General features: G+C 43.6%; 1 protein-coding gene across 17 annotated transcripts in view; it reads right to left on the reverse strand.

The window, feature by feature from the left end:
- The window catches only part of slc8a3 (solute carrier family 8 member 3), a 155,670-nt gene that overhangs the window by 31,791 nt on the left and 96,461 nt on the right, over positions 1 to 27,418 (reverse strand). For 4 of the 17 annotated variants that reach the window (XM_064953126.1, XM_064953130.1, XM_064953131.1 and 1 more), the window contains exon 2: positions 25,751 to 25,857. In XM_064953126.1, the coding sequence (XP_064809198.1) occupies positions 25,751 to 25,857 (107 nt within the window). Of the gene's footprint in view, positions 1 to 3,768; positions 3,785 to 3,863; positions 3,878 to 4,899; positions 4,936 to 5,232; positions 5,247 to 5,334; positions 5,347 to 6,966; positions 6,985 to 11,063; positions 11,163 to 16,750; positions 16,790 to 16,872; positions 16,898 to 17,206; positions 17,232 to 19,441; positions 19,459 to 19,737; positions 19,774 to 20,010; positions 20,025 to 21,694; positions 21,703 to 21,744; positions 21,755 to 25,745; positions 25,858 to 27,418 lie in introns of all 17 variants that reach the window. The other 13 variants (XM_064953134.1, XM_064953133.1, XM_064953138.1 and 10 more) reach the window with 12 other exon arrangements.

A 27,418-nucleotide genomic window follows, 5' to 3' on the forward strand; every position in this document is an offset into this window, starting at 1 on the left:
CTTTAGCGGGGTCTATTCCATTCCCACCTTAACCCCTTTAGTGGGATCTATTCCACTTTAGTGGGATCTATTCCACTTTAGTGGGATGGTCATGTGGCCTACATCATGTTTAATACATTTCCAATTTACTTTTTATTCTTACGTTCATCTTTTTTGCTGAAATCTTTCCTCCTTGTGTTATGGGTCCTGTGGTTCCAAACTGGTCACGAGACCTCAAACCTTTTACCGTAAAGAGTCCTGGTGCTCCAAATTTCCACCAGGTGGCGTAGTCTGGTCTTTATGATACACTCAGACAGACAGAATGTGAATCACAGCGTCAATAGTCTTCTATCATTATCTGGCTCTCTGGCTCTCTTTCTCTCTGGCTCTCTTTCTCTCTGGCTCTCTTTCTCTCTGGCTCTCTTTCTCTCTGGCTCCAGAGTGGGTTTCTGTAGTGTTAATGTGTTACACATGGAGGGAAGGAAGAAGGAGGGAGTGAGGAGAGGAAGTCCAACCCCAAAGCCCAGGTGATGGTCCCCTCTCTCTCTCTCTCTGTCTGTTTCTCTCTGTCTGTTTCTCTCTCTCTCTCTTCTCTCTCTCTCTCTCTGTGTGTCTGTTTCTCTCTCTCTCTCTCTGTCTGTTTCTCTCTCTCTCTCGCACATCGTGGAGACGTTTCCCACAGTACTGACGATGAGTCATCTCGGTCTCCCACCAGCGCCACACACACACACACACACACACACACACACACACACACACACACACACACACACACACACACACACACACACACACACACACACACGCGTGTGTACACACAAACACAGTGAGTCAAAACACTTAGTCACAGCCACACTGTATGGAAAAATTGTACAGACAAGCTGCCACTCTCCTAAAGCACAGCGCAGCTGAGAAATATGAGATGATGTGTGTGTGTGAGATGGTAGAAAGAGGATTAGCTACTGTAGGAATGACAGCTGAGTTAGTGATCCCAATAACTGGGATGATATTTGGAATGTCACTGGTCTGCTGCATGTCATTACATCACGTCTAGAATTCATATTATAAGCATTTGCATCTTCATACCACATGAACCTCATACTACATGCTATATACCGTCAGTAATACTGGGATTATCTATAGTAGTAGTAGCCGACAGTAGACTCTTCCACATATACTGCAGCAAGATATAGTAAACTATACTCTAGTAGGATATAGTACACTATACTCTAGTAGGATATAATAAACTATACTCTAGTAGTACACTATACTCTAGATATACTCTAGTAGGATATAATAAACTATACTCTAGTAGGATATAGTAAATACTCTAGTAGGATATAATAAACTATACTCTAGTAGATAGTAAACTATACTCTGTAAACTATACTCTAGCAGGATATAGAAAACTATACTCTAGTAGGATATAATAAACTATACTCTAGTAGATAAACTAGTAAACTATACTATACTCTGTAAACTATACTCTAGCAGGATATAATAAACTATACTCTAGTAGGATATAATAAACTATACTCTAGTAGGATATAGTAAACTATACTCTAGTAGGATATAGTAAACTATACTCTAGTAGGATATAGAAACTATACTCTAGTAAACTATACTCCAGAGGATATAGTAAACTATACTATAGTAGGATATAGTAAACTATACTCTAGTAGGATATAGTAAACTATGATCTGTAAACTATACTCTAGTAGGATATAGTAAACTATACTCTAGTAGGATATAGTAAAATATACTCTAGTATGATATAGTAAACTATACTCTAGTACTATACTCTAGCAGGATATAGTAAACTATACTCTAGTAGGATATAGTAAACTATACTCTGTAAACTACACTCCAGCAAGATATAGTAAACTATACTCTGTAAACTATATATAGTAAACTATACTCCAGTAGGATATAGTAAACTATACTCCAGTAGGATATAGTAAACTATAAACTCCAGTAGGATATATTAAACTATACTCTTGTAGGATATAGTAAACTATACTCTAGTAAACTATACTCTAGTAGGATATATTAAACTATACTCTTGTAGGATATAGTAAACTATACTCCAAACTATGCTCCAGTAGGATATAGTAAACTATACTCTGTAAACTATAATCCAGTAGGATATAGTAAACTATACTCTGTAAACTATACTCCAGTAGGATATAGTAAACTATACTCCAGTAGGATATAGTAAACTATACTCTCTGTAAACTATACTCTAGTAGGATATAGTAAACTATACTCTGTAAACTATACTCCAGCAGGATATAGTAAACTATACTATAGTAGGATATAGTAAACTATACTCCAGTAGGATATAGTAAACTATACTCCAGTCGGATATAGAAAACTATACTCTGTAAACTATACTCCAGCAGGATATAGTAAACTATACTATAGTAGGATATAGTAAACTATACTCTAGTAGATATAGTAAACTATGATCTGTAAACTATACTCTAGTAGATATAGTAAACTATACTATAGTAAAATATACTCTAGTATGATATAGTAAACTATACTAGTAGGATATAATAAACTATACTCTAGTAGGATATAGTAAACTATACTCTAGTAGGATATAGTAAACTATACTCTAGTAGGATATAGAAAACTATACTCTGTAAACTATACTCCAGCAGATATAGTAAACTATACTATAGTAGGATATAGTAAACTATACTCTAGTAGATATAGTAAACTATGATCTGTAAACTATACTCTAGTAGGATATAGTAAACTATACTCTAGTAGGATATAGTAAAATATACTCTAGTATGGATATAAACTATACTCCGTAAACTATACTCTAGTAAACTATACTCTTGTAGGATATAGTAAACTATACTCTACTCTAGTAGGATATAGTAAACTATACTCTGTAAACTCTAGTAGGATATATTAAACTAGTAGGATAGAAACTATAGTAAACTATACTCTGTAAACTATACTCCGGTGGGATATAGTAAACTATACTCCAGTAGGATATAGTAAACTATACTCCAGTAGGATATAGTAAACTATACTCTGTAAACTATACTCCAGTCGGATATAGTAAACTATACTCCAGTAGGATATAGTAAACTATACTCCAGTAGGATATAGTAAACTATACTCTAGTAGGATATAGTAAACTATACTCCAGTAGGATATAGTAAACTATACTCCAGTAGGATATAGTAAACTATACTCCAGTAGGATATAGTAAACTATACTCTAGTAGGATATAGTAAACTATACTCTAGTAGGATATAGTAAACTATACTCTAGTAGGATATAAATCAAATCAAATTTTATTTGTCACATACACATGGTTAGCAGATGTTAATGCGAGTGTAGCGAAATGCTTGTGCTTCCAGTTCCGACAATGCAGTAATAACCAACAAGTAATCTAACTAACAATTCCAAAACTAATTTCTTATACACAGTGTAAGGGGATAAAGAATATGTACATAAAGATATGAATGAGTGATGGTGCAGAGCAGCATAGGCAAGATACAGTAGATGGTATCGAGTACAGTATGAGATGAGTATGTAAACAAAGTGGCATAGTTAAAGTGGCTAGTGATGCATGTATTACATAAGGATGCGGTAGATGATAGAGTACAGTATATACGTATACATATGAGATGAATAATGTAGGGTATGTAAACATTATATTAGGTAGCATTGTTTAAAGTGGCTAGTGATATATTTTACATCCGTTCCCATCAATTCCCATTATTGAAGTGGCTGGAGTTGAGTCAGTGTTTTGGCAGCAGCCACTCAATGTTAGTGGTTGCTGTTTAACAGTCTGATGGCCTTGAGATAGAAGCTGTTTTTCAGTCTCTCGGTCCCAGCTTTGATGCACCTGTACTGACCTCGCCTTCTGGATGATAGCGGGGTGAACAGGCAGTGGCTCGGGTGGGTGTTGTCCTTGATGATCTTTGTGGCCTTCCTGTAGGCAGGTAGTTTGCCCCCGGTGATACGTTGTGCAGACCTCACTACCCTCTGGAGAGCCTTACGGTTGTGGGCGGAGCAGTTGCCGTACCAGGCGGTGATACAGCCCACCAGGATGCTCTCGATTGTGCATCTGTAGAAGTTTGTGAGTGCTTTTGGTGACAAGCCGAATTTCTTCAGCCTCCTGAGGTTGAAGAGGCACTGCTGCGCCTTCTTCACGATGCTGTCTGTGTGAGTGGACCAATTCAGTTTGTCTGTGATGTGTATGCCGAGGAACTTAAAACTTACTACCCTCTCCACTGCTGTTCCATCGATGTGGATAGGGGGGTGTTCCCTCTGCTGTTTCCTGAAGTCCACAATCATCTCCTTAGTTTTGTTGACGTTGAGTGTGAGGTTATTTTCCTGACACCACACTCCGAGGGCCCTCACCTCCTCCCTGTAGGCCGTCTCGTCGTTGTTGGTAATCAAGCCAACCACTGTTGTGTCGTCCTCAAACTTGATGATTGAGTTGGAGGCGTGCGTTGCCGCGCAGTCGTGGGTGAACAGGGAGTACAGGAGAGGGCTCAGAACGCACCCTTGAGGGGCCCCAGTGTTGAGGATCAGAGGGGTGGAGATGTTGTTGCCTACCCTCACCACCTGGGGGCGGCCCGTCAGGAAGTCCAGTACCCAGTTGCACAGGGCGGGGTCGAGACCCAGGGTCTCGAGCTTGATGACGAGCTTGGAGGGTACTATGGTGTTAAATGCCGAGCTGTAGTCGATGAACAGCATTCTCACATAGGTATTCCTCTTGTCTAGATGGGTCAGGGCAGTGTGCAGTGTGGTTGAGATTGCGTTGTCTGTGGACCTATTTGGGCGGTAAGCAAATTGGAGTGGGTCTAGGGTGTCAGGTAGGGTGGAGGTGATATGGTCCTTGACTAGTCTCTCAAAGCACTTCATGATGACGGAAGTGAGTGCTACGGGGCGGTAGTCGTTTAGCTCAGTTACCTTAGCTTTCTTGGGAACAGGAACAATGGTGGCCCTCTTGAAGCATGTGGGAACAGCAGACTGGTATAGGGATTGATTGAATATGTCCGTAAACACACCAGCTAGCTGGTCTGCGCATGCTCTGAGGGCGCGGCTGGGGATGCCGTCTGGGCCTGCAGCCTTGCGAGGGTTAACACGTTTAAATGTTTTACTCACCTCGGCTGCAGTGAAGGAGAGACCGCATTTTTCCGTTGCAGGCTGTGTCAGTGGCACTGTATTGTCCTCAAAGCGGGCAAAAAAGTTATTTAGTCTGCCTGGGAGCAAGACATCCTGGTCCGTGACTGAGCTGCATTTATTCTTATAGTCCGTGATTGACTGTAGACCCTGCCACATACCTCTTGTGTCTGAGCCGTTGAATTGAGATTCTACTTTGTCTATATACTGACGCTTAGCTTGTTTGATAGCCTTATAGAGGGAATAGCTGCACTGTTTGTATTCAGTCATATTTCCAGTCACCTTGCCCTGATTAAAAGCAGTGGTTCGCGCTTTCAGTTTCATGCGAATGCTGCCATCAATCCACGGTTTATGGTTGGGGAATGTTTTAATCGTTGCTATGGGAACGACATCTTCAACGCACGTTCTAATGAACTCGCACACCGAATCAGCGTATTCGTCAATGTTGTTGCCTGACGCAATACGAAACATGTCCCAGTCCACGTGATGGAAGCAGTCTTGGAGTGTGGAATCAGCTTGGTCGGACCAGCGTTGGACAGACCTCAGCGTGGGAGCTTCTTGTTTCAGTTTCTGTCTGTAGGCAGGGATAAGCAAAATGGAGTCGTGGTCAGCTTTTCCAAAAGGGGGCGCCCGCGGAAGTTAGAATAACAGTGATCCAAGGTTTTGCCAGCCCTGGTGGCGCAATCGATATGCTGATATATTTTAGGGAGTCTTGTTTTCAGATTAGCCTTGTTAAAATCCCCAGCTACAATGAATGCAGCCTCAGGATGTATGGATTCCAGTTTGCAAAGAGTCAAATAAAGTTCGTTCAGAGCCATCGATGTGTCTGCTTGGGGGGGGATATATACGGCTGTGATTATAATTGAAGAGAATTCTCTTGGTAGATAATGCGGTCTACATTTGATTGTGAGGAATTCTAAAATCAGGTGAACAGAAGGATTTGAGTTCCTGTATGTTTCTGTGATCACACCACGTCTCGTTAGCCATAAGGCATATGCCCCCGCCCCACTTCTTACCAGAAAGGTGTTTGTTTCTGTCGGCGCGATGCGTGGAGAAACCCGCTGGCTGCACCGCCACCGAGAGCGTCTCTCCAGTGAGCCATGTTTCCGTGAAGCAAAGAACGTTACAGTCTCTGATGTCCCACTGGAATGCTACCCTTGCTCGGATTTCATCAACCTTGTTGTCAAGAGACTGGACATTGGCGAGAAGAATGCTAGCAAGTGGCGCACGATGTGCCCGTCTCCGTAGTCTGACCAGAAGACAGTCTCGTTTCCCTCTTTTGCGAAGTCGTTTTTTTGGGTCGCCGGCTGGGATCCATTTCGTTGTCCTGGTTGAAAGGCAGAACACAGGATCCGCTTCGCGAAAGTCATATTCTTGGTCGTACTGATGGTGAGTTGACGCTGATCTTATATTCAGTAGTTCTTCTCGACTGTATGTAATGAAACCTAAGATGACCTGGGGTACTAATGTAAGAAATAACACGTAAAAAAACAATATATAGCACACTATACTCTGGCAGATATAGCGCACTATACTCTGGCAGATATAGCGCACTATACTCTGGCAGATATAGCGCACTATACTCTGGCAGATATAGCGCACTATACTCTGGCAGATATAGCACACTATACTCTGGCAGATATAGCGCACTATACTCTGGCAGATATAGCGCACTATACTCTGGTAGATATAGCGCACTATACTCTAGTAGATATAGTAAACTATACTCTAGTAGGATATAGTAAACTATACTCTAGTAGGATATAGTAAACTATACTCTAGTAGGATATAGTAAACTATAATCTAGTAGGATATAGTACACTATACTCTAGTAGATATAGTAAACTATATTATAGTAGGATATAGTATGCTATACTCTAGTAGGACTTAGTAAACTATACTCTGGTAGGATATAGTAAACTATACTCTGGTAGATATAGCAAACTATACTGTAATATGATGTAGTAAAATATACTCTGTAAACTATATTCTAGTAGGATATAGTAAACTATACTCTGGTATGCTATAGTAAACTATACTCTGGTATGATATAGTAAACTATACTCTGGTATGATATAGTAAACTATACTCTGGTATGATATAGTAAACTATACTCTGTAAAATATATTCTAGTAGGATATAGTAAACTATGCTGTAGTAGGATATATAGTAAACTAACCTCTAGTAAGGTTAGTAAACTGTACTCTAGTATGCTCTATTTATTAGAGTATAATTTATCGGAGCATACTAGAGTATAGTTTACTATACATCCTACTACAGTATAGTTCACTATATCCCACTAGAGTATAGTTTACTATACCCCACCAGAGTATAGTTTACTATAGCCTACTAGAGTATAGTTTACTATACCCCGCCAGAGTATAGTTTACTATAGCATACTAGAATATAGAACACTATAGCCTGCTAGAGTATAGTTTACTTTAACCCACTAGAGTATTGTTTACTATATATCCTACTAGAGTATAGTTTACTATAGCCCACTGGAATATAGTTGACTATATATCACACAAGAGTATAGTTTGCTATAACCTACTAGAGTATAGTTTACTATAGCCTACTAGAGTATAGTTTACTATATCCCACTGGAATATAGTTGACTATATATATCACACTAGAGTACAGTTTACTCTAGCCTAATAGAGTATAGTTTACTATAGCCCACTGGAGTATAGTTTGCTATAGCCTACTAGAGTATAGTTTACTCTATATCCTACTAGATTATAGTTTACTATAGCCCACTAGAGTACAGTTTACTATATATCCTACTAGAGTATAGTTTACTATAGCCTACTAGAGTATAGTTTACTATACCCCACTAGAGTATAGTTTACTATAGCCTACTAGAGAGTAGTTTACTATACCCCATAGTTTACTATAGCCTACTAGAATATAGTATATTATAGCCTACTAGAATATAGTATATTATACTATTTTTTATTTGATTTTTTTCACCTTTATTGAACCAGGTAGGCTAGTTGAGAAAAAGTTCTCATTTACAACTGCGACTTGGCCAAGATAAAGCAAAGCAGTGCGACAAAAAAACACAGAGTTACACATGGGATAAACTTACGTACAGTCAATAACACTATGGAAAAATCTATATACAGTGTGTGCAAATGGAGTAAGGAGGTAAGGCAATAAATAGGCCAATAGTAGCAAAGTAATTACAATTTAGCAGATTAACACTGGAGTGATAGATGAGCAGATGATGATGTGCAAGTAGAAATAACGGTGTGCAAAAGAGCAGAAAAAGTAAATGAAAACAATATGGGGATGAGGTGGTTGGATGGGCTATTTAGAGATGGGCTATGTACAGCTGCAGCAATCGGTGAGCTATAGAAGGCTATACTGCATACACTGTACTCCATTGATGCTGCCAACCAGACAAACCCAGGATGACCAGTTAGCCAGCCTCCTGAACCAGCCAGCCATAACCACAGTGTCACCAGCCATAACCACAGTGTCACCAGCCATAACCACCCTGTTAGACAGAAAGCCAGCCATACTTATCATTTGACACATTCTATAGTCTCTCACTCCCCCTCTCTCTATCCCCTCCTCTCGATCTCTCTCTCTCTCTTAAATCCCACTCTCTCGCTCTCTATCTCTCTCTTCTTATCCCTCTAACACCCTCTCTCTCTTTCTCTCACACCCTCTCTCTCTCTCTCTCCTGCTCTCTCTTTCTCTCTCACTCCTCTCTCTAATACAGAGTACAAACTATTTCTGTCCCTCCCTCCCCCGCTGTCTCCATCCCACCCCCGCCTGCCTCCCTCGCCGCTCCTCGACAGCTAGAAACTCAACAGTTCAATTTAAATCCATTACACCTAGGCCCTGGTGGAGCGGCCTCCATGGAAACGGTTACTAGACAACAATCTGCTCATGCTATTCCTCGGCTCGCTCACGCTTCAAATCAGACAGAAGGATGCAGGCATGACGTGTTGGATTCAGATTGTGTGTGTGTGTGTGTGTTCTGACGTCAGCAGCGTGTCCTGTGTTATCTACCGTCCCTCAACTGTGACCCTCATCTCCCAGAGTGCAGTTCAAGTCATATAAAGTTTTTAATTAAACAAAAGGAGAAATTGAGATTACCATCTGCACGTATTTTAAATATTATATTTTACATCCTGTCCTAGAAATGCAGTGCAAAAAAAATACACTGTCTTTATCCATGTTCTGTAGTCTTGACAGGAGATATGTGAAGGGCACTCAGACACTGTCCCGCAGCACTGCAGGTTGAAGTAACCTCCTGTCTGTCCCTGTCTGTCTGCCTGTCCCTGTCTGTTAGTTTGTCTGCCTATCTGTCTGTCCCTGTCTGTTAGTATGTGTATCTGTGTGTGTGTGTCTGTCTGGCTGTCTGTCTGTCTCTCTCTTCCTCTCTCTCTCTCTGTCCCCGTCGGTCTGTCTGTCTGCGTTCACGTCGTTGTCCTTCAGGAGACAGCAGAGCCATAGTAAATCACCTGCTAGTCTTCTGGACCGGCAGTAACGACAGCATGGAATGCCAGCTCTGACCTCTACACTTTACAAGGGAAGATACCAAAGTATCTCCAATAGTTCAGCGCAACCTTTATTCACAGGGCAATAGTCAATCAGAAAACCAACATCTAAGGAGCAAAACAAATATGTGAACAACTGCACGGCTCAATATTACAATGTAGAATTAAGCGGCAATCTGAATATTTGAATTTCAGGAATCAGGTTCAGCTGATTTGATTCAAAACAATTTATATTTCTTAGGACATGGCTGCATGCTCTCGCCCTGCTGTCTCCACTATCATGTCACTTTTTACCGGGACAATTCTCCAGGAAAGGTACATTAGCTAATCGATAACGAAAGGTACGACTGCTAGCCAATAATGAAAGGTACGACTGCTAGCCAATAATGAAAGGTACAGCAGCTAGCCAATAATGAAAGGTACGACAGCTAGCCAATAATGAAAGTTACGACAGCTAGCCAATAATGAAAGGTACAGCAGCTAGCCAATAATGAAAGGTACAGCAGCTAGCCAATAATGAAAGGTACAGCAGCTAGCCAATAATGAAAGGTACGACAGCTAGCCAATAATGAAAGGTACAACAGCTAGCCAATAATGAAAGGTACGACAGCTAGCCAATAATGAAAGGTACGACAGCTAGCCAATAATGAAAGGTACAGCAGCTAGCCAATAATGAAAGGTACAGCAGCTAGCCAATAATGAAAGGTACGACAGCTAGCCAATAATGAAAGGTACGACAGCTAGCCAATAATGAAAGGTAGCCAATAATGAAAGGTAGCTAGCCAATAATGAAAGACAGCTAGCCAATAATGAAGGGGGTACGACAGCTAGCCAATAATGAAAGGTACGACAGCTAACCAATAATGAAAGGTACGACAGCTAGCCAATAATGAAAGGTACGACAGCTAGCCAATAATGAAAGGTACGACAGCTAGCCAATAATGAAGGGTACGACAGCTAGCCAATAATGAAAGGTACGACAGCTAACCAATAATGAAAGGTACGACAGCTAGCCAATAATGAAAGGTACGACAGCTAGCCAATAATGAAAGGTACAGTAGCTAGCCAATAATGAAAGGTACAGTAGCTAGCCAATAATGAAAGGTACGACAGCTAGCCAATAACGAAAGATACGACAGCTAGCCAATAACGAAAGATACGACAGCTAGCCAATAACGAAAGATACAACAGCTAGCCAATAATGAAAGGTACGACAGCTAGCCAATAATGAAGGAGGAAATGATGAATGCTATCGAAATAGGAGCAGGACAGTGGTCTCTTCTGTGTTCCTATTACAATTACAGGCATCCATCCATGCTGTGTAATTGTTGTGTGGTGTGGAACAGAGGGGAGAACAGAGGAGTCTGTGAGTTGTGACATTTTGGGATATGGCTGGTAGAAGTAGAGAGCTGGACACAAGAAGAAGAAGAAAACCCCTTTCTGCCTTTTACGGACATGTGGATGTCTTTATCACACTGCTCATAATCCAAGACCCTTTTGAAGAAGCCTCTAGGCCCTGCCCTTTGGGCGACCCATCTTTCATGTGTATATAATAATCGGACCTTAAACCCATTCCAGTTCTGGGGAACGGTACCGGGGGCGCACCAGTCTAATTTAGGAAGTCTCTTGACATATGAAAGTAATCCCGCCTGGATTTCAATATTAATTGTGTCATTTGTATTCAGAGAGGTGCCTTAGCACTATGAAAATAAGCAGAGTATAAACCCTGAGCGTCGCCCGACAACACAGGAGGGATTTAACTGATTCTTACAACTAAAATCGGGCCAGAAAGAAAAGAAAGAAAACAAAGAGAATAACTTTTTTTGTTCCCCGCTGTTACTGACGCAAGTTTGTGATGCAGCGCGGCAATGTTACACACTCGGGTAAATTAACATCAGGGGAAAACGGTACATGAATAACTCAGGGAGTATGGAACATCAAAACATTTCTCAGGACTCTTGTCATTTATTCAAATCAATATGAACAGCCAATCAAACTACAAATATATATTTTTTTAAAACAGCCTCATATTGATCTCTATGACCACGTCATGAACAACAATTATTGAAGTTTACGATGCAATGCTGAACACAACAAGTCTCATGAAAACAGCTCCTGTATCTTCGATATCAATCTGCTGCTGTTTACAGTCTCTGTCCTTCTGCGACTGTATCCAGGCCATGACCCGAGCAGTCAGAGGTCAGAGCAGTATATTTATTGAGGACTTGGGCGGTATACCAGCTATGAACAGAATTGACTTTGTGAAAAAAACGCAGCAGGTTAGGTTAATTAACATAGCAGTTGAGGACAATTAGGGTTAAGGTTAGGAAATGGTTAGGGTTAGTTAAAATGCAACAATTCTCTCTGAAACGATCAAAAACAATTAAGATGTTGACAATTTGTCCGTAGCTGTATACGATCTAGTCACAACCCCATATATCTAGAGAGTTGGGCAGATTTATGTGTCACTTCCTTCCGTAGCTGTATACCATCTAGTCACAACCCCATATATCTAGAGAGTTGGGCAGATTTATGTGTCACTTCCTTCCGTAGCTGTATACCATCTAGTCACAACCCCATATATCTAGAGAGTTGGGCAGATTTATGTGTCACTTCCTTCCGTAGCTGTATACCATCTAGTCACAACCCTATATATCTAGAGAGTTTTTGCAGATTTAGAATTTCAAATATTTTTTTATTCCTATACATTCTCTTGAATATTATTGTTTAAATATTCCATATGTAGTGTTAATTTTTGTATATTTAAGCTTTATTTAACTAGGCAAGTCAGTAAAGAACACATTCTCATTTTTACAATGACGACCTACCGAGGCCAAATCCTAACCCGGCAACACTGGGCCAATTGAGCGCCGCCCTATGGGACTCCCAATCACGGCCAGTTGTGATACAGCCTGGAATCTAACCAGGCTCTGTAGTGACGCCTCTTGCACTGAGATGCAGTGACTTAGACCGCTGCGCCACTCGGGAGCCCTGACGGAAAGCTATTTTATTTATTTATTTTGCTCCTTTGCACCCCATTATTTTTATTTCTACTTTGCACATTCTTCCACTGCAAATCTACCATTCCAGTGTTTTACTTGCTATATTGTATTTACTTTGCGACCATGGCCTTTTTTTGCCTTTACCTCCCTTATCTCACCTCATTTGCTCACATCGTATATAGACTTGTTTATACTGTATTATTGACTGTATGTTTGTTTTACTCCATGTGTAACTCTGTGTCGTTGTATGTGTCGATCTGCTTTGCTTTATCTTGGCCAGGTCGCAAATGTAAATGAGAACTTGTTCTCAACTTGCCTACCTGGTTAAATAAAGGTGAAATAAAAAAAATATAAAAAAAATGGCTGCCATAGAATGTTGTGATGTCATGTAAATACATCATAATGCAGAAACCTCACTGTTCCAACTCTCCCCCCCCCCCAAAAAAAAATAATTATCTGGCAGAGGTTAAAGGCACTTACAGACAAGGCCAAGGTCTCATTGACGTCAATGGGAGTAGACTTCATGAGAGGCACCCTTGGCTCAGTGCTCGAGGCGCCAAAAGATGAAATTAAGCTGAAGTCTTGAGTGGCCGCAGCGCATGGTTAACGGGCCATACAGCAGCTGCTATATACAGACCTCTAGATATGAACGGGCCATACACCAGCTGCTATATACAGACCTCTAGATATGAACGGGCCATACACCAGCTGCTATATACAGACCTCTAGATATGAACGGGCCATACAGCAGCTGCTATATACAGACCTCTAGATATGAACGGGCCATACAGCAGCTGCTATATACAGACCTCTAGATATGAACGGGCCATACATCAGCTGCTATATACAGACCTCTAGATATGAACGGGCCATACATCAGCTGCTATATACAGACCTCTAGATATGAACGGGCCATACATCAGCTGCTGTATTACAGACCTCTAGATATGAACGGGCCATACACCAGCTGCTATATTACAGACCTCTAGATATGAATGGGCCATACACCAGCTGCTATATACAGACCTCGAGATATGAACGGGCCATACAGCAGCTGCAATATACAGACCTCTAGATATGAACGAGCCATACATCAGCTGCTATATTACAGACCTTGAGATATGAACGGGCCATACAGCAGCTGCTATATTACAGACCTTGAGATATGAACGGGCCATACAGCAGCTGCAATATACAGACCTCTAGATATGAACGGGCCATACAGCAGCTGCTATATACAGACCTCTAGATATGAACGGGCCATACAGCAGCTGCTATATACAGACCTCGAGATATGAACGGGCCATACACCAGCTGCTATTTACAGACCTCTAGATATGAACGGGCCATACAGCAGCTGCTATATTACAGACCTTGAGATATGAACGGGCCATACAGCAGCTGCAATATACAGACCTCTAGATATGAACGGGCCATACACCAGCTGCTATATTACAGACCTCGAGATACTAACGGGCCATACACCAGCTGCTATATACAGATCTCTAGATATGAACGGGCCATACAGCAGCTGCAATATACAGACCTCTAGATATGAACGGGCCATACAGCAGCTGCTATATACAGACCTCTAGATATGAACGGGCCATACAGCAGCTGCTATATACAGACCTCTAGATATGAACGGGCCAGCTGCTATACACCAGCTGCAGCTATATACAGACCTCTAGATATGACCCATACAGCAGCTGCTATATGAGACCTCTAGATATGAACGGGCCATACATCAGCTGCTATATACAGACCTCTAGATATGAACCCATACAGCAGCTGCTATATACAGACCTCTAGATATGAATACATCAGCTGCTATATACAGACCAGATATGAATGGGCAGCAGCTGCAATATACAGACCTCTAGATATGAACGGGCCATACAGCAGCTGCTATATACAGACCTCTAGATATGAACGGGCCATACATCAGCTGCTATATACAGACCTCTAGATATGAATGGGCCATACATCAGCTGCTATATACAGACCTCTAGATATGAACGGGCCATACATCAGCTGCTATATACAGACCTCTAGATATGAATGGGCCATACATCAGCTGCTGTATTACAGACCTCTAGATATGAACGGGCCATACACCAGCTGCTATATTACAGACCTCTAGATATGAACGGGCCATACAGCAGCTGCTATATACAGACCTCTAGATATGAACGGGCCATACACCAGCTGCTATATACAGACCTCTAGATATGAACGGGCCATACACCAGCTGCTAGCTGCACATATACAGACCTCTAGATATTACAGACCTCGAGATATGAACGGGCCATACACCAGCTGCTATATACAGAGCTGCTCTAGATATGAACGGGCCATACAGCAGCTGCTATATAGATATGAACGGGACCTCTAGATATGAACGGGCCATACAGCAGCTGCTAGATATGATATGAACAGGCCATACAGCAGGGCCATACAGCAGCTGCTATATACAGACCTCTAGATATGAACGGGCCATACAGCAGCTGCTATATACAGACCTCTAGATATGAACGGGCCATACATCAGCTGCTATATACAGACCTCTAGATATGAACGGGCCATACATCAGCTGCTATATACAGACCTCTAGATATGAATGGGCCATACACCAGCTGCTATATTACAGACCTCGAGATATGAACGGGCCATACACCAGCTGCTATATTACAGACCTCTAGATATGAACGGGCCATACACCAGCTGCTATATACAGACCTCTAGATATGAACGGGCCATACACCAGCTGCTATATTACAGACCTAGATATGAACACCAGCTGCTATATACAGACCTCGAGATATGAACGGGCCATACAGCAGCTGCTATATACAGACCTCTAGATATGAACGGGAACGCACGCTATATTACAGACCTCGAGATATGAACGGGCCATACACCAGCTGCCATGAGCAGCTGCATATACAGACCTCAGATATGAACTGCTATATTACAGAAGAGGCCATACATAGATGGATAACAGAGTGGTACAGATTCTATATGAGGTGGTGTCAACTCATCATTATCATCTTAATGCATCTCTGTCCCAGAGGGGTACTGATTAGACCCTACCTACAAACACTTGGCTCCCTAAGGTACTGATTAGTGACCCTACCTAGCACCTCAGGCTCCCCAAGGTACCGATTAGTGACCCTACCTACACCTATAACTCAGGCCCCCTAAGGTACTGATTAGTGACCCTACCTACATATACCCCAGTCTCCCTAAGGTACTGATTAGTGACCCTACCTAGATATAACTCATGCCCCCTGTATATTTATATTTGTATGTATACATACAAATACATACAAATACATGTATATGTATACCATGGGGTGGCAGGGTAGCTATTATTGGACTAGACCTTGCTTCGATATGACAAGGTACAAATCTGGTTCTGCCCCTGAACAGGCAGTTAACCCAGGCCGTCATTGAAAATAAGAATTTGTTCTTATCTGACTTGCCTAGTAAGGCAAAAAAATATATATATTTCACTGGCTGTCCACTGGTTTCAAAAACACTGATAGATAGGCAGTTTAAACTTCTTGAATTCAACCATTATTTGGGTTCTACATACACATTTAGATCTGTGAACAGCCATCTCCACAACAGCCACAATCCGTAAGACGCAAATAGCTAAATGAGAGAGCGGTAGTGTGATTCACATCGATGCGCCGTGTAGATATCAATAGTAAGAGATTTCCGGGCCTCCCTAGTGACTCAGTGGCCTAAGGCTCTGCATAGCAGCGCTAGCTATGCCGCTAGAGATCCTCCCGTACGTAACTATGGAGCAAAACGTAGAGTGACATCAGTCAAAACACCTCAAAAACAAGACATGGTAATCAAAAACAAGATGAAAAGAGCCACCTACGATTCCCCACTTGGCAGCTTTCTTGACATTGTTGTTCGCTATATGGCCGTCCAGAATCACAATAACAAACGGCGTTCTGACGCATAGCAGCGTGGGCATCGTTTTTCGTGTCAGCTAACCCATCAATAGGGAGCCTCATATCTCCGTCCCGATGTCTTTAATGGCTGCTGATAAGAAACTCTGTGTCTTTATCTTAGACCAACGAGGCTGCTAACTGATTCAATAGGAGTCGTTTAGAGTTCCTCCAGGCCCTGCTAATTGATTCAATATGAGTAATTTAGAGTTCATTAAGGCCCTGCTAACTGATTCAATAGGCCCTGCTAACTGATTCAATAGGAGTAATTTAGTTCCTCAATAGGAGTAATTTAGAGTTCCTCCATGTCCTGCTAACTGATTCAATAGCCCCCTGCTAACTGCTAAATGATTCAATAGGAGAGTTCCTCCAGGCCCTGCTAACTGATTCAATAGGAGTAATTTAGAGTTCCTCAAGGCCCTGCTAACTGATTCAATAGGAGTAATTTAGAGTTCCTCAAGGCCCTGCTAACTGATTCAATAGGAGTAATTTAGAGTTCCTCAAGGCCCTGCTAACTGATTCAATAGGAATAATTTAGAGTTCCTCAAGGCCCTGCTAACTGATTCAATAGGAGTAATTTAGAGTTCCTCCTGATTCAATAGTCCTGCTAACTGATTCAATAGGAGTAATTTAGAGTTCCTCCATGTCCTGCCTGATTCAATGCTAACTGATTCAATAGGAATAATTTAGAGTTCCTCAAGGCCCTGCTAACTGATTCAATAGGAGTAATTTAGAGTTCCTCAAGGCCCTGCTAACTGATTCAATAGGAGTCGTTTAGAGTTCCTCCAGGCCCTGCTAATTGATTCAATATGAGTAATTTAGAGTTCCTTAAGGCCCTGCTAACTGATTCAATAGGAGTCGTTGAGAGTTCCTCCATGTCCTGCTAACTGATTCAATAGGAGTAATTTAGAGTTCCTCCATGTCCTGCTAACTGATTCAATAGGAGTAATTTAGAGTTCCTCCAGGCCCTGCTAATTGATTCCATAGGAGTCGTTTAGAGTTCCTCAAGGCCCTGCTAATTGATTCCATATGAGTCGTTTAGAGTTCCTCCAGGTCCTGCTAATTGATTCAATAGGAATAATTTAGAGTTCCTCAGGTCCTGCTAATTGATTCAATAGGAATAATTTAGAGTTCCCCCAGGTCCTGCTAATTGATTCCATAGGAGTCGTTTAGAGTTCCTCAAGGCCCTGCTAACTGATTCAATAGGAGTCGTTTAGAGTTCCTCAAGGCCCTGCTAACTGATTCAATAGGAGTCGTTTAGAGTTCCTCCAGGCTCTGCTAACTGATTCAATAGGAGTCATGTAGAGTTCCTCCAGGCCCTGCTAACTGATTCAATAGGAATCATGGCCCTGCTACCTGATTCAATAGGAGTCGTTTAGAGTTCCTCCAGGCCCTGCTAATTTATTCAATAGGAGTCGTTTGAGTTCCTCCAGGCTCTGCTAACTGATTCAATAGGAGTCATGTAGAGTTCCTCCAGGCCCTGCTAACTGATTCAATAGGAGTCGTTTAGAGTTCCTCCAGGCCCTGGGTGGAGTGGATGGAGTACCTAACTCCAATGGCTCTCAAACATCTCCTCTCCCAGATGTTTCACAACATTGTGTTGTAGCTCACCTGATTCAAGGGCTTGAGGGTTAGTTGACCTAGTCAAGGGCTTGAGGGTTGGGGGGTCCCAGTAACACTTCCATGACTAGTTAAAATAGGTCTGCTAGCTCTGGTATAGATTAAATACATTGAACAACTGGGGGTCCCAGTAACACTGACCCATGGAACAACTGGGGGTCCCAGTAACACTGGCCCATGGAACAACTGGGGGTCCCAGTAACACTGGCCCAAGGAACAACTGGGGGTCCCAGTAACACTGACCCATGGAACAACTGGGGGTCCCAGTAACACTGGCCCAAGGAACAACTGGGTGGTCCCAGTAACACTGGCCCCTGGAACAACTGGGGGTCCCAGTAACACTGGCCCATGGAACAACTGGGGGGCCCATGGAACCCAGTAACACTGGTCCATGGGACAACTGGGGGGTCCCAGTAACACTGGCCCATGGAACAACTGGGGGGGGGTCCCAGTAACACTGGCCCAAGGAACAACTGGGGGGTCCCAGTAACACTGGCCCAAGGAACAACTGGGGGTCCCAGTAACACTGGCCCATGGAACAACTGGGTGGTCCCAGTAACACTGGCCCATGGAACAACTGGGGGTCCCAGTAACACTGGTCCATGGAACAACTGGGGGGTCCCAGTAACACTGGCCCAAGGAACAACTGGGGGTCCCAGTAACACTGGCCCATGGAACAACTGGGGGTAACACTGGCCCATGGAACAACTCCCAGAGGGAACAACTGAGGTCCCAGAGGAGAGGTCTGAGTAACACTGGCCTTGGCCAGCTGTAGAGACATGGGATGGGTCTGTAATGACAACACTATATAGGGAATAGGATGCGATTTCAGATGCAGATATGGAACCTCTGAGCCTGGGCTGTGAGCTATAGTACCTCTGAACCTGGGCTATGAGAACCTCTGAGCCTGGGCTATAGAACCTATGAGCTATAAAACTCTGAGCCTGGGCTATAGAACCTCTGAGCCTGGGCTATGAGCTATATTACCTCTGAGCCTGGGCTGTGAGCTATATTACCTCTGAGCCTGGGCTATAGAACCTCTGAGCCTGGGCTATGAGCTATAGAACCTCTGAGCCTGGGCTATAGAACCTCTGAGCCTGGGCTATGAGCTATAGAACCTCTGAGCCTGGGCTATAGAACCTCTGAGCCTGGGCTATGAGCTATATTACCTCTGAGCCTGGGCTATGAGCTGTAGAACCACTGAGCCTGGGCTATGAGCTATAGAACCTCTGAGCCTGGGCTATGACCTATATTACCTCTGAGCCTGGGCTATGAGCTATAGAACCTCTGAGCCTGGGCTATGAGCTATAGAACCTCTGAGCCTGGGCTATGAGCTATAGAACCTCTGAGCCTGGGCTATGAGCTATATTACCTCTGAGCCTGGGCTATGAGCTATATTACCTCTGAGCCTGGGCTATGAGCCATGAGTGATGGCAGAAAGATGAGCCTGTATCACCTGACTAAATCTGAGCTGAGCTGGGCTATGAGCTATAGAACCTCTGAGCCTGGGCTCTGAGCCATAAACCTTTGAGCCTGGGCATGGCTCACATCAACACCATTATCCTGGGCAGAAACCCTTAGACCCACTCCAATGGCATACCGCACCAACAGATCCGCAGATGATGCAATCTCTATTGCACTCAACATTGCCCTTTCTCACCTGGACAAAAGGAACACCTATGTGAGAATGCATGACTACAGCCTGGGCTAGCGCTCAACACCATAGTGCCCTCAAAGCTCATCACTAAGCTAAGGACCCTGGGACTAAACCCCTCCCTCTGCAACTGGATCCTGGACTTCCTGACGGGCTATAGAACCTCAGGTGGTGAGGGTAGGCAACAGCTCATCAGTCTCAGTGAGCTGGAATCACCTCTGATACTTACTATATTGTACATATACTGGCTTCCTCCCTAAAGATAGTGACTCATACACGGGCTTCCCTCCCTAAAGATACAGTGACTCATACACTGGCTTCCCTGAGCCTAAAGATAGTGACTCATACCTGGGCTCCCTAAAGATACAGTGACTCATACACTGGCTTCCCTCCCTAAAGATGCAGTGCAATGTGACTCAGCACGGGCTTCCCTCCCTAAAGATACAGTGACTCATACACTGGCTTCCCTCCCTAAAGATACAGTGACTCATGACACTGGCTTCCCTCCCTAAAGATACAGTGCAATGTGACTCATGAGCCTGGGCTTCCTCCCTAAAGATACAGTGACTCTGACACGGGGCCCCCTAAAGATACAGTGACTCATACACTGGCTTCCCTCCCTAAAGATACAGTGACTCATACACTCCCTAAAGATGAGTGACTCATCACCCCTGCCTAAAGATACAGTGACTCATACACGGGCTTCCCTCCCTAAAGATACAGTGACTCATACAATGGCTTCCCTCCCTAAAGATACAGTGCAATGTGACTCATACACGGGCTTCCCTCCCTAAAGATACAGTGACTCATACACGGGCTTCCCTCCCTAAAGATACAGTGACTCATACACGGGCTTCCCTCCCTAAAGATATAGTGACTCATACAATGGCTTCCCTCCCTAAAGATACAGTGCAATGTGACTCATACACTGGCTTCCCTCCCTAAAGATACAGTGACTCATACACGGGCTTCCCTCCCTAAAGATGCAGTGACTCATACACTGGCTTCCCTCCCTAAAGATACAGTGACTCATACACTGGCTTCCCCCTCCCTAAAGATGCAGTGCAATGTGACTCATACATGGGCTTCCTCCCTAAAGATACAGTGACTCATACACTGGCTTCCCTCCCTAAAGATACAGTGCAATGTGACTCATACACTGGCTTCCCTCCCTAAAGATACAGTGACTCATGCAATGGCTTCCTCCCTAAAGATGCAGTGCAATGTGACTCATACACGGGCTTCCCTCCCTAAAGATACAGTGTAATGTGACTCATACACGGGCTTCCCTCCCTAAAGATACAGTGACTCATACACTGGCTTCCCTCCCTAAAGATACAGTGACTCATACACTGGCTTCCCTCCCTAAAGATGCAGTGCAATGTGACTCATACACTGGCTTCCCTCCCTAAAGATTTTACACACAATACCCCATAATATTAAAGTGGAAATATGTTTTTACACATTTTTACAAATGATTCAGAAATGAAAAGCTGAAATGTCTACCACGCCATAGCAAAAGCCGCAAGCCTACGATATGGTAATAGGCCCCTAGTGGACGGTATTGATGGCATCTGCGACAACCTGGGAATCTGGACAAACGTTGAATACTGAAGTCGATCTGGTGTGACCTGGCTGACATATCAGTATGCTTAGTTCTAAGTTCTTATTTAATTTTTCATTTTTAATTTTACCTTTATTTTACTAGGCAAGTCAGTTAAGAACAAATTCTTATTTTCAATGACGGCCTGGGAACAGTGGGTTAACTGCCTGTTCAAAGGCAGAACGACAGATTTGTACCTTGTCAGCTCGGGGATTCATACTTGCAACCTTTCGGTTACTAGTCAAACGCTCTAACCACTGGGTTACCCTGCGCCCCGGCAGACTTAGTTCTTGGGCCAGTTTTGCAGTGTCACTTGAAGGTTCCAGACAGTTCCAACCCTGCCTCCGCCCCTCTGCCTCCCTCCCCCATCTCCCTCTGTCCACCAATTCTGCTCCCTCCCTCCCTCCCCCTCCCTCCCTCCCTCCCTCCCTCCCTCCCTCCCTCCCCCTCCCTCCCTCCCTCCCTCCCTCCCTCCCTCCCTCATCTCCCTCCCTCCCTCATCTCCCTCTGTCCACCAATTCTGCTCCCTCCCTCCCTCCCTCCCTCCCTCCCTCCCTCCCTCCCTCCCCCTCCCTCCCTCCCTCCCTCCCTCCCTCCCTCCCCCTCCCTCCCTCCCTCCGTCCACCAACTCTGCCTCCTCCCTCCCTCCCTCCCTCCCTCCCTCCCTCCCTCCCTCCCTCCCTCCCTCCCTCCCTCCCTCCCTCCCTCCCTCCCTCCCTCCCTCCCTCCCTCCCTCCCTCCCTCCCTCCCCATCAACTCTGCCTCCTCCCCTCTGCCCCCCTCCCCTCCCTCCCTCCCTCCCTAGCCACCACTCCAGAGATGCTAACGGTATTGACCACATCACTGTAATGAAAGGAAGGAAGGGAGGGTGCTGCTGTAGCAGGATGGAAACACACACACACACACACACACACACACACACACACACACACACACACACACACACACACACACACACACACACACACACACAGAGAGAGAGAAAACGCCAAACCAAGCGGTCTGTGAGGTAAATTGTTAATCAGCAGTTAGGCTATATTCTTTGGGAAGCACTGAAACAACAAGATTCTGGCATCTGAAAACATTATTTTCTGTGTGTGTGTGTGTGTGTGTGTGTGTGTGTTTGTGTGTGTGTGTGTTTGTGTGTGTGTGTTTATCCAGGCCCTGAATCAGCCTGATAGAATATTCATCACATCCACAACTACAAAATACTATACTCCTACAGAATACTATACTCCTACAGAGTACTACACTCCTACAAAATACTACACTCCTACAGAGTACTACACTCCTACAGAATACTACACTCCTACAGAGTACTACACTCCTACAGAGTACTACACTCCTACAAAATACTACACTCCTACAAAATACTACACTCCTACAAAATACTACACTCCTACAAAATACTACACTCCTACAGAATACTACACTCCTACAGAATGCTACACTCCTACAAAATGCTACACTCCTACAGAATGCTACACTCCTACATCAAATAAACACCACATAAATCTGGTACAAACTCAGGTTTGTCAATAATGTGTGTGTGTGTGTGTGTGTGTGCTGACATGTCTGGTGTATAGATGCGGCACCCTCCACTCCCCTCCTCCAGGTTGCTAGCACCTCTCCCTCCCATGCAGCCCCCTGGTCTCCTGCTTGGTGATGTAACAGGGCATTAGATAATAGTACGCAGTACATCTTCAGAAAACGCCTGTCGGATCTTTCAGCAGACATTAACCAACAACCAGCTGAACTAAACAACACCAAACTTTTGATGAGAACTAGCTTGGACTTCCTCTCCCTCCTCTTCTCTACGTGAGAATTAAATGCCCCGAGACAGATGGATAAGAACATAGCAGTGGTCTAGAGACAGACTGTAAATGTTAACATGAGCAACATAGCAGTGGTCTAGAGACAGATTGTTACAATGTTAACATGAGCAACATAGCAGTGGTCATAGCAGTGGTGGTCTAGAGACAGATTGTTACAGACTGAGCAACATTACAATGTTAACATGAGCAACATAGCAGTGGTCTAGAGACAGACTGTTACAATGTTAACATAGCAGTGGTCTAACATAGCAGTGGTGGTCTAGAGACAGACTGTTACAATGTTAATATGAGCAACATAGCAGTGGTCTAGAGACAGACTGTTACAATGTTAACATGAGCAACATAGCAGTGGTCTAGAGACAGACTGTTACAATGTTAATATGAGGAACATAGCAGTGGTCTAGAGACAGACTGTTACAATGTTAACTGGAGCAACATAGCAGTGGTCTAGAGACAGACTGTTACAATGTTAACTGGAGCAACATAGCAGTGGTCTAGAGACAGACTGTTACAATGTTAACATGAGCAACAGTGGTCTTGAGACAGACTGTTACAATGTTAATATGAGGAACATAGCAGTGGTCTAGAGACAGACTGTTACAATGTTAACATGTAGCAGTAGAGACAGACTGTTACAATGTTAAACACATGAGGAACATAGCAGTGTCTAGAGAAGTGTTTTAGTGTAGTGTCTAGGTAGAGAAGTGTGTTAGTGTAGTGTCTAGGTAGAGTGTCTAGGTAGAGAGTGTGTTAGTGTAGTGTCTAGGTAGAGAAGTGTTTCTAGTGTAGTGTAGTGTCTAGGTAGAGAAGTGTTAGTGTAGTGTCTAGGTAGAGAAGTGTTTTAGTGTAGTGTCTAGGTAGAGAAGTGTGTTAGTGTAGTGTCTAGGTAGAGAAGTGTGTTAGTGTAGTGTCTAGGTAGAGAAGTGTTTAGTGTAGTGTCTAGGTAGAGAAGTGTTTAGTGTAGTGTCTAGGTAGAGAAGTGTTAGTGTAGTGTCTAGAGAAGTGTGTTAGTGTAGTGTCTAGGTAGAGAAGTGTTTTAGTGTAGTGTCTAGGTAGAGAAGTGTTAGTGTAGTGTCTAGGTAGAGAAGTGTTTTAGTGTAGTGTCTAGGTAGAGAAGTGTTTAGTGTAGTGTCTAGGTAGAGAAGTGTTAGTGTAGTGTCTAGGTAGAGAAGTGTTAGTGTAGTGTCTAGGTAGAGAAGTGTTTAGTGTAGTGTCTAGGTAGAGAAGTGTTTCAGTGTAGTGTACAGATAAGTGTTTCAGTGTTTCAGTGTAGTGTCTAGGTAGAGAAGTGTTTCAGTGTAGTGTCTAGGTAGAGAAGTGTAGTGTAGTGTCTAGAAGAGTGTTTAGTGTAGTGTCTAGGTAGAGAAGTGTTAGTGTAGTGTCTAGGTAGAGAAGTGTTTCAGTGTAGTGTCTAGGTAGTGTTAGTGTAGTGTCTAGGTAGAGAAGTGTTTGTAGTGTCTAGGTAGTGTCTAGGTAGAGAAGTGTTTCAGTGTAGTGTCTAGGTAGAGAAGTGTTTCAGTGTAGTGTCTAGGTAGAGAAGTGTTTCAGTGTAGTGTCTAGGTAGAGAAGTGTTTTAGTGTTTTAGTGTAGTGTCTAGGTAGAAGTGTTTTAGTGTGTAGTGTCTAGGTAGTGTTTTAGTGTAGTGTCTAGGTAGAGAAGTGTTTTAGTGTAGTGTCTAGGTAGAGAAGTGTTTCAGTGTAGTGTCCAGGTAGAGAAGTGTTAGTGTAGTGTCTAGGTAGAGAAGTGTTTCAGTGTAGTGTCCAGGTAGAGAAGTGTTAGTGTAGTGTCTAGGTAGAGAAGTGTTAGTGTAGTGTCTAGGTAGAGAAGTGTTTTAGTGTAGTGTCCAGGTAGAGAAGTGTTAGTGTAGTGTCTAGGTAGAGAAGTGTTAGTGTAGTGTCTAGGTAGAGAAGTGTTAGTGTAGTGTCTAGAGAAGTGTTTTAGTGTAGTGTTAGAGTGTTAGTGTGTCTAGGTAGAGAAGTGTTAGTGTAGTGTCTAGATAGAGAAGTGTTAGTGTAGTGTCTAGGTAGAGAAGTGTTTCAGTGTAGTGTCTAGGTAGAGAAGTGTTAGTGTAGTGTCTGTTTTGAGAAGTACAGGTGTCCTGTAGTCAGTTGACTATAGACAGTAGTCAGTAGACAGTAGACTAATGTCAGTAGACAGTAGACTAATGTCAGTAGACAGTAGTCGGTAGACAGTAGTCGGTAGTTGGTAGACAAGGGTGAAGGCCTGACAGGGATGCAAAAGTGAGAGTGTGCTGAGATTCAACCAAGGTGAAAGGGAGGATGCAAGAGAGAGACAGAGAGAGAGAGAGAAGTATAGAAACAGTGCTATTATATCCAGGGAAAGGAGGAAGAAAGTTGAGGGGAGTCCTAGGGGATGAGAGGGGGAGGAAGAGAAGGAGGAGGGGAGTCAGTACCACACCTTTCTGCAGGCTCATGTCTACCATGCGAGGCTCGGCCAGCTCCAGGAAGAAGTTCTTGTTTTTCTCATACTCCTCATCGTCTATCACTTTCACATGAAATGTTTTGCTGTGAGAATAGAGAGAGATAGAGAGAGAGAGCAAAAAGAGAAGAGGAGAGGAGTAGAGGAGAAAGTAGGTGAGAAGAGAGGAGAGGAGAAGAGAAGGAGAGGAGAGTAGAGGAGAAGGGAGAAGAGATTAGAGGAGAAGAGAGTAGAGGAGAAGAGAGGAGAGAAGAAGAGGAGAGAAGAGAGGAGAGGAGAAGAGGAGAGACGAGAAGAGAAGAAGAGAGTAGAGGAGAGGAGAAAAGAGACAAGAGAGGAGAAGAGAAGCGAGAGGAGAGGAGAAGAGAGGAGAGTAGAGGAGAAGAGAGGAGAGTAGAGGAGAAGAGAGGAGAGAAGAGGAGAAGAGAGGAGAGGAGAAGAGAAGAGAAGCGAGAGGAGATGAGAAGAGAAGAGAGAAGTCAACAGAAAGGGAGAAAAGGATAGAGAGAAAAGAGACAAGAGTGGAGAGAAGAGGAGAAGAGAAGAGAAGCGAGAGGAGAGGAGAAGAGAGAAGTCAACAGAAAGGGAGAAAAGGATAGAGAGAAAAGAGACAAGAGAAGAGAGGAGAAGAGAGGAGAAGAGAAGAGAGAAGTCAACAGAAAGGGAGAAAAGGATAGAGAGAAAAGAGACAAGAGAAGAGAGGAGAGGAGAAGAGGAGAAGAGAGGAGAGGAGAAGAGAAGAGAGAAGTCAACAGAAAGGGAGAAAAGGATAGAGAGAAAAATAAGGGGAGAAAGAAGAGAAGGTTAATTAGTGACAGGGTGAGACAGGAACAGGAAATGACATGAGGAATATAACCAGCTTGGTGAAAAGGTTAGAGGTCAAAGCTCAGCTGCTGTCCATGACGACGGTCGCCAGGCCCCTCTAGGAAAGCTCTGTCATTGGCTATCCATGTTGGCTCCCATGGCTGCCATGACAACCACATCTATCAGGGCTCAATTATTCCAGGGAATTTTGTGGGCTCAATTCTTACAGGGAATGTTGTGGGCTCAATTATTCCAGGGAATGTTGTGGGCTCAATTCTTACAGGGAATGTTGTGGGCTCAATTCTTACAGGGATTTGTGTTGCAAAATTCTGGTAACTTTCCCCAAGATGTTCAGGTGACACAACAGTGGTAGGCCTGATCACAGATAACTATGAGACAGCCTATAGGGAGGAGGTCAGAGACCTGACCGTGTGGTGCCAGGACAACAACCTCAACGTGATCAAGACAAAGGTGATGATTGTGGACAACAGGAAAATGAGGACCGAGCACGCCCCCATTCTCATCGACGGGTCTTTAGTGGAGCAGGTTGAGAGCTTCAAGTTCCTTGGTGTCCACATCATCAACAAACTAGAATGGTCCAAGCACACCAAGACAGTCGTGAAGAGGGAACGACATAACCTATTCCCCCTCAGGAGACTGAAAAGATTTGGCATGGGTCCTCAGATCCTCAAAAGGTTTTACAGCTGCACCATCGAGAGCATCCTGACGGGTTGCATCACTGCCTGGTATGGCAACTGCTCTGGCCTCTGACCGCAAGGCTCTACAGAGGGTAGTGAGAACTGCCAAATACATCACTGGGTCCAAGCTTTCTGCCATCGAGGA

Source organism: Oncorhynchus masou, chromosome 32 (genome assembly GCF_036934945.1).
Source record: "Oncorhynchus masou masou isolate Uvic2021 chromosome 32, UVic_Omas_1.1, whole genome shotgun sequence".
Taxonomy (NCBI): Eukaryota; Metazoa; Chordata; class Actinopteri; order Salmoniformes; family Salmonidae; genus Oncorhynchus; species Oncorhynchus masou.